Raw genomic sequence first — 8,473 nt, forward strand, 5'->3', positions numbered from 1 at the left:
TGGGATGAACAAGAGACTTGAGTAAAAAAAGCCCAGAGATCGCAAATAGGCACAGAGACAGGAGGGGGTTGCAGAGATAGGGAGGGGGTGTAGGGGCTGGAGGAAGTTACAGAGATAGGGAGGGATAGAGGAGATGACAGAGATATGGAGAAGTGTATGGCTGAAGCTGTGGTGACAGAGATAGAGAGAGGTGTTGGGGCTGGAGGAGATGACGGAGATAGGGAGGGACAAGGCCATAAAGGGATTTGTAAACAGGATTGAGAACTTTAAAATATGAGCACAGCCAGTCTTGTGCAGTGGTAGTGTCCCTACTCCTGGACCTGGAGGGCTGGATTCAGGTTCCACCTGCTCCAGACTGTGAACAGGGGGTCGATTAGAAAAACAGGTTCATTCTGTTTATGTTTTGTTTATATTACGGTATGATCGAATGAACAATTCGGTCATACTGTACCCCTGGCTGAGCTCACCCTGTCTCCATCTCAGCCCATCTCTGTAAGGTACCTTGGATCATTTCTCAGGTATAAGCTCGTGGTTCTGAAAGGGTTAATGCTGAAGATGGTATTAAGCTCCACCCAACCTGATGGACTTTGTAAGGCATGGATTTTGAGGAAGACAGACCGATTATCTCGGTCTCCCCGTAGTTTAAGTAACAACGTCTATCTATTCTCCCTTACCTGTTTGGACCCATTGGACCCTGCAGAGTCAGTTACAAAGTAAGATAATGTCTGCCCAACTATGTTTTGGCAGTGGTTGACATTGTACACCTATATGACCTTTTCCCAGTGTTGGAGATGCGACATCAGTGTAAGTTACTGTTGATGGAAGCTCTGCAGACATTTATATTGCAGAAGGGGGAACATTCAACATATTCTCCCTGAGACTGCTCTTTGACTGAACAATCCAAATCTCACTGATCTGATCAAAACCCTGTATTTTTTTAAGGGGTAACCATACAGCAATGATCTTTCCTTCAACCACTCCATGCTTCAGTAAGCTTTATATTAATAAATTGCCTTTCTTCATTTATCTAATTGCAATTCAGAATTATCCCGGTTTCTTCAGAGGCACGAACATTCACCAATTTCAAACACTTTTCGGCTGCCTCTCACTCCTGGCTGTCTCTCTTCAGATGGATTAATCCCAGTGCTGCCTATTGACGTAATGCAGAAGTGAAATCCAATGCATTCATTCATCTCTTCATTCCTGACCTTTGTCTGTTGTCCTAAAATGACGGTGCGTGCTGACAGAGGGATGAAAATTCTGCCAAAGAACTTCCAGCTATAAGACTTGTACTTGATCAGTCAGACTGTTCCTTTTGATCTCTTGCATAGCTCCCTGGGAAATTGAGTGAGAGAAATAGACTTTTGATAATTTAAAACTCAAAGTTCATTAAGAAACCGATTCTAAACACAGCACGTTGCAATGTTATGCTTGCGTTATGGATTAAAAGCTATCCCACTTTGAAAGCACAAATTTAATTAATATTTAATAGTATTTCAACTCAATTTTCAATGTAATATGCAAGTCTAATAGCATTAGTGGTGTGAAATGATACCATCTTCAGTCAGTCTGACTTCTTACACTGGCAAATTTCATTGATTTTGTTTTTAACAATGTCACCTTTTGACAGCACAGAACAAATCCTAATAGTTCAATAAATAGCATGGTTGTAAATCTTTCTTATCTGAGAAAAATCTGATTCAGACTGTTAGGAAGAGAATAGCACTATGTGGCATTAACAAGTAAAAGCCCGAAGACATGCTTCTGAAATTCCTATCTGCTGTGCTAAAGGGTTTTTTTTAAATCTCAGTACAAGGCTTATTCATGTGTGTAAAATGGCAGAGACCATTTCCTACAGGAAATATGTCAATTTCCATTCCCTTATAATTCCTTGCTGCTGAACATCTCAATCACATTAACATTAGACATGACAATCCAACAAATACCTGGTCTGACTCCCACATTCAACCCGAAACTCTGAAGAAAGGTCATTGATCTTGGAGTGCAGGTTTATAGTTCCTTCAAATTGAAGTTGCAGGTAGATAGGATAGTGAAGATGGCATTTGGTATGCTTTCCTTTATTGGTCTGAGCATTGAGTACAGGAGTTGGGAGATCATTTGCGGCTGTACAGGACATTGGTTAGGCCACTTTTGGCATACTGGTTTCAGTTCTGGTCTCCCTGCTATCGGAAAGATGTTGTGAAACATGAAAGGGTTCAGAAAAGATTTACAAGGATGTTGCCAGGTTTTAAGCTATAGGAAGAGGCTGAATAGACTGGGGCTGTTTTCCCTGGAGCATCGGAGGCTGAGGGGTGACCTTATGGAGGTTTATAAAATCACAAGGGGCATGGATAGGATAAATAGAGAAAGTCTTTTCCCTGGGGTCGGGGAGTCCAGAACTAGAGGGGCATAGGTTTAGGGTGAGAGGGGTAAGATATAAAAGAGACCTAAGGGGCAACTTTTCCACGCAGAGGGTGGTACGTGTATGGAATGAGCTGCCAGAGGAAGTGGTGGAGGCTGGTACAATTGCAACATTTAAAAGGCATCTGGATGGGTATATGAATAGGAAGGGTTTGGAGGGATATGGGCCAAGTGCTGGCAAATGGGACTAGATTAATTTAGGATATCTGGTCGGCATGGACAAGTCGGACTGGAGGGTCTGTTTCCATGCTGTGCAGCTGTATGACTCTATGACTGAAAACATTAACTCGGTTTCCGTTTCCCAGATGCTTCCAGACCTGCTGGATCTCCCCAGCAATTTCTGCTTCTGTTTGTCTGTCTCCAGCGACCGCAGTCCTTTGTCTTCTTTTACCCAAAACCCTGCTGTGTCTGTCCTAACTCTCAGTAAATCCCATTTGTTGTGTTATGCCCCACAGCAGGTGTGTAATGGGCCTTCAAAAGATGATCTCATTTTATCAGCATCGTGTCACAGCACGTCACCTAATGGTGGAAAATTCTCAGTCTCCATTGGATTGAGTGCTGCCCTCTTGAAGCATGTCATTCTGAGGGAAATGTACATCTGAATTACTTCTCTAGAGCCTAGACCTGTACATATGTGAATACCAGGAACTGAATTCTTAAATACTATTTGAGCCATGTCTCTATTCCAGGAGCTGATTTAAATGTCACTGTGTGATGGGATGGGGCAGGCCATCAGTATATCTTGCAGCCTCACGTCAGTTTCACATTTTACGCCCTGTGCTTACCAGAGACATTGAGGTCTACAGCATGGAGACAGGCCCTTCGGCCCAACTTCCCGTTCCGCCCAGTTTTCACAATTAAACTTGTCCTATTTGCCTGTGTTTGGTCCCCATCTCTCCACGCCTATCTCATCCGCATACCTGTCCCAAATGTGTCTTTTATGTCAAAACCGTACTCACTTCCACCACTGGCAGCCTGTTCCAGACACTCATCACCCTCTGTCTGACATTTTTGTATCTCTCCCCTCCCACCTTAAACCTGTGCCCTCTAGTTTTACACTTCCCTACCAATCCACGCCTGGCAATGTTTTGATCTTTAAAATTCTCCAATCCCTCTGTAGCCCGTCCATCTCCATCTCTGCTGTGACCTGTAGTTGCCCAAGATATCCATACACTTTTGATCTTGGCTTTTTAAGCCTGAATTTTAATCACTCCAGCACTCCGGTCCAAAATTCAGGAACATTTTTTCTAATCCGCCTTAACTTTTTTCCTTGCTTTCTTCCTTGAAGAAATGTCTTGAAATTTAAGCTTTTCACCAAACCTTTGCCCATCTAATAAAGTGTCTCCTAATGTGTCTGTGTCTCATGGTGCTTTATAATGTTTCTGTGAATCTCCTTGGGACATGTCATTGCACTGAAGGTGCTATCTCAGTGTAGGTTAGTCTTGTTGTTGGAGCATCCCCTCCCACAACACACACTGCCCCCAGTTTGTCCATCCTCCAGGGACAGGAGATTATGTTGCGCATCGTTGGGGAGGGAGTAGTCATTCTTTCATATTATGTTAGTAATTTTTCCAAAACACGGATTGCGGGCAGCCATTAATGCCTATCCCTTGTTGGCATGAGGGAATTAAGATTCAACCATGATATTTGGGTTGGAGTCACCTGTAGGTCAAGTGGGGACCGCGAGAGGAGATGCAGGGTCTGTGAGATGGTAATGGCTGCCAGGACTCCAGCCGAGTGAACAATCCCCAGGCCAGCTTTGAATCCTCATGTGGGCATGGCCGGAATTCCTGACTCCTGAATGGGGAGAAAAGGTTGTCTTTACATTCTTGTGCCAAGTGATGAAATCCCCTCCTTTACCCTCCCTAGTCCACACCTCCTCCTCCTCCCCTCCCCCATCACTCCCACCCCTCCCTCAACAGGGGCAAACCCCAGTTTGAAGCTGGAAACCACAACCCGAGTGGAAAAAGTTTGGGAACACCCCCCTGATGTAGGTGCGAGGTTTCCCTGGAGACTGTGAAAGAACCGATAGTTTGTTTGGTTAGTACCAGCGTGGGGCTCTTGATGTTTGGTGTTGTGGCATGATCTGGTTGTGGTGGGGGGGGGGGGGGGGTGGTAACTGTACATTTTGGTTCCAGTGAACTCTGAGACTGAATGAATTCACCCACCCACACACAGGTCTGGCAGTGCGGGGGCAGCATGGAGGTCCTGCCTTGCTCAAGAGTGGCCCACATCGAACGCACAAAGAAGCCATACAACAACGACATTGACTACTACGCCAAGCGTAACGCCCTCCGAGCTGCTGAGGTCTGGATGGACGACTTCAAATCACACGTCTACATGGCATGGAATATACCAATAAACGTAAGTATGGACCAGGCAGGTGAAAATACACGGTCTAGAAAGGCCAATGGTTCTGGCCACTGGTGATGATTTGTTTGAGAAGGAGGTAGACGGTCTTGTATATTGGTTAGTGAGACATGAAGAAGCTAGTAGTACATAGTCATCGAGTCATACAGCACGGAAACAGACCCTTCGGTCCAACCTGAAGATAATTCCAAACTCAAATAGTCCCACCTGCCAACTCCTGGACTGTAGGTTTGGAGGGCCGAAGGGCCTGTTCCTGTGCTGTAACTTTCATTGTTCTTAAATCTCCCTCAACCGTTTCCATTCATGTGGGGCAGTCAGGGGGTTAGAACCTCTGGCTGTGCTGTGCAGAAATTGCATGAATCTGCAGTGATACAGCAATACTGATCTGCTTCACAAGCACACCAAGTCTGTGTTGGATCAAGGCCTCAGTCTCTGAGGTGCTAATCATGTACATTCCAAGTCCCACAATTGGAAAGGACTGGAAGGACATTGCAGTCTCCACGGGAATCTGTCACCTCTCCAAGCGACTTTCTCTGAGACTCCCTCAAGGATGTGGTGGGGGGGGAATGGGAGTTTGGAGGGAAGAGTAGGGAGGTGGGGAGTTTGGGGGAAGGAGAGGTTAGGAAGGGAGAGCTTGGAATGTGGGGTGGTTGGAGAGGCAGAATTTTAGGGATGGGAGGAGTTTGGAGATAGAGTGAGTCACAGAGTCAGAAAGAGAAAAGGTCCTTCAGCCCATTGAGTCTGTGCCAGTTAAAATCAATCACCTCACTATTCGAACCTCCATTTCCCAACCCTTGGGCCACACCACTGTCTGTCTTGGCATTGCACGTCTAAACCCTTCTTGTTTTGAGCTGTAGGAGCTTGAGGGGAATGTTGTGAGGGGACAATGTGAGAGGGAGGAGTTTGGGAAAGTGGAGTTCAGGAGCAAATCATTATTAAGATTTTTCATAAGTTGTTACAAGATGGAGAAAAGGGCAATGTTGACCGGGAGCTGAGAGTCATTCAGTTGAATCTGTTTTCCAACCAGCACGAGACTTTGAATAACCAATGGGGAAAGAGCAGGGAATGCAGGCATGATGAAAGGTTCTTGGCTACACCCAACTAGAGTTGGCAACCATCATCGCTTCAGTCATCCCCAGAGCCTGGAGTTGTGCATTGCGATAGTCAGTGGAGGGGAGAGTAATAGGCTGTAGCAGAGTGATCTTTACATGTTCCACGCCCCAGGGAAAACTTTAATCATGATATTCCTCCCCCCTCCCCAAGAAGGAATAATGAAGCAGCAATCCCATACTGGGTTTCTTTATTTTTGAAATTGTTTTCTAAATTATTTCATATCTAGTTAGGAAAGGTGAGGTCCTGAGGACCAATTAGATTCAACTCATTTCCATCTCTTTGATGGAACACGACTCAGTGATGCTGGTTTGTCCTGGGGTGGATAGAAGTTATATCCTGAGCATCAATACAACGTTTCCGCAATTACTCAGGAAAGAAATGTTGGTCTTTCCATACCACCCAAACTTCAACAAGAGAAAAAGAGAGCTATTTCAGAACACCTGATGTTATTCCATTACTTTCAAGTGTAGTCACTGAATGAGGGCAGTTGGAGGCAGAAGGTAGTGTAATGAAATATTTGTATGAGGAATTGAGAAAGTCAGTTAACACACAGCAAGCTCCATCAAACAACAGTATAATCAAGAGCAAATTTTAGACTGAGGATATATATAGTGACCAGGTCTTTTTCAATATTGAAGATTAGAAGACGACCTAACAGAGGCCTTTAAAAAGATTAAATTATTTGATAGGTACAATAGAGAGAAATTGACAGGGCAATGGGAAAGTGGTGCTGAAATGGCACTGAACTAGTAACCAGAACCCCAGCTCAATGTTCTACAGACATGCATTCAATTCCTACTGTAGCAGATGGAGAATTCAATTAAAGAAATCTGGAACTTGGGGAAAGACAGTGCTAGCCTAATGGTGACCATGTAACCAGTGTCAGTTGTCGTAAAAGCCCATCTGGTTCACTAATGCCCTTTCGGGAAGGAAGTGGCGGCTCTGTGGTTAGCACTGCTGCCTCACAGCACCAGGGACCTGGATTTGACTCCACCTATGTGGAGTTTACAATTCTCCCCATGTCCGCGTGGATTTCCTCCGGGGGCTCCGGTTCCTCCCACAATCCCAAGGTGTGCAGGTCAGAGTGGATTGACTGTGCTGAATTGCCCATGGTGTCCAGGGTTGGGCAGGCTAGGTGGATTAGCTGGGGGAAATGCAGGGTTATATGGTGGAATGCATTTGAGAGGGTCAGTGTGGACTCGATGGACCAAATGACCTGCTTCCACACTGTAGGGATTCTGTGGAAATCTGGCCTAGATGTGACTCCAGATCCACAGCAATGTAACTGACTCTTAACTGTCCTCTGGGCAATTAGGGATGGGCAATAAACACAGGTCTGACCAGTGACACCCACATCCTGTAAGTGAATAAGTGGGTGTAACTTAGAAATGACAGCCAGGCCCATTAGAAGTACACTCTGCATACACACAGAGTATTGGAAATCTTAAATTTTAGTCTCCCAAAATGTTGTTGAGTCCGAGAGTCAATTGAAAATTTCAAAACTAACATTGAATGATTTGTATTAAGCCAGGTTTAACGAATTAATGCAGACAAGTGCAATGGATTCGAGGAGGAATTTCAACTGAATGTTGTTTAAGGGCCTGAATGATCCTGAGGTTCCCAGTGGAATTGAGAGGAGTTAAAATTGACCCTCGACTGTAGTAGAGTCGAGAGAGTGGTGCTGGAAAAGCACAGCAGGTCAGGCAGCATCCGAGGAGCAGGAGAATCGATGTTTCGGGTCCTGATGAAGAGCTTTTGCCCAAAATGTTGATTTTCCTGCTCCTCGGATGCTGCCTGACCTGCTGTGCTTTTCCAGCACCACACTCTCGACTCTACTACAGTTGAGGGTCAATTTTAACTCCTCTCAACTCTAATCTCCGGCATCTACAGTCCTCATTTTCACCTCAGCTATTGTAGTTCCATTGTTTATAATTCAGCCCCTGACTGTCCATTTGTAAATGATCTGTAAAGGGCATGCTCAATTGAAAATTAATTTCTGATCTCCCAGGGAATAAAAAGATTGATTTTACAATGAAGTGCAACATTGCAACAGATTCGCTAATGGGTCAATTACACACAATGGGTCAATTACACACAATGGGTCAATTACACACAATGGGTCAATTACACACAATGGCCAAAAAGTGTTCACCCCATGATGCAAACAACATTTTACACGTGAGTGTCACTATGTCCCATTGATAATGCAGTCGATTCAGGGAGAGTGGCAGCAATTACATTAAAGGGAGAGAAGGAGGAAACATTTTCCCCGTTTTGAATCTATCGTAAATTTGAAAAGGCAAATGGATGAGGGGGATGCATTTGCAGGGTTATGTTAATAACGGTGATTATTCTTCTGTGTTCAAAGTTTGTGAGAAGACTTGTACCTCGGGTGCTGGTTGTTGTGGTTCTGTTCGCCGAGCTGGGAATTTGTATTGCAGACGTTTCGTCCCCTGTCTAGGTGACATCCTCAGTGCTTGGGAGCCTCCTGTGAAGCGCTTCTGTGATCTTTCCTCCGGCATTTGTAGTGGTTTGAATCTGCCGCTTCCGGTTGTCAGTTCCAGCTGTC

General features: G+C 44.9%; 1 protein-coding gene across 1 annotated transcript in view; it reads left to right on the forward strand.

The window, feature by feature from the left end:
• galnt9 (polypeptide N-acetylgalactosaminyltransferase 9) overlaps positions 1-8,473 on the forward strand; it is a 268,597-nt gene that overhangs the window by 178,727 nt on the left and 81,397 nt on the right. The window contains exon 7 of the mRNA XM_043715359.1: positions 4,600-4,785. Coding sequence (XP_043571294.1) covers positions 4,600-4,785 — 186 coding nt within the window. The remainder of the gene's footprint in view (positions 1-4,599; positions 4,786-8,473) is intronic.

Source organism: Chiloscyllium plagiosum, chromosome 25 (genome assembly GCF_004010195.1).
Source record: "Chiloscyllium plagiosum isolate BGI_BamShark_2017 chromosome 25, ASM401019v2, whole genome shotgun sequence".
NCBI classification, from domain to species: Eukaryota; Metazoa; Chordata; class Chondrichthyes; order Orectolobiformes; family Hemiscylliidae; genus Chiloscyllium; species Chiloscyllium plagiosum.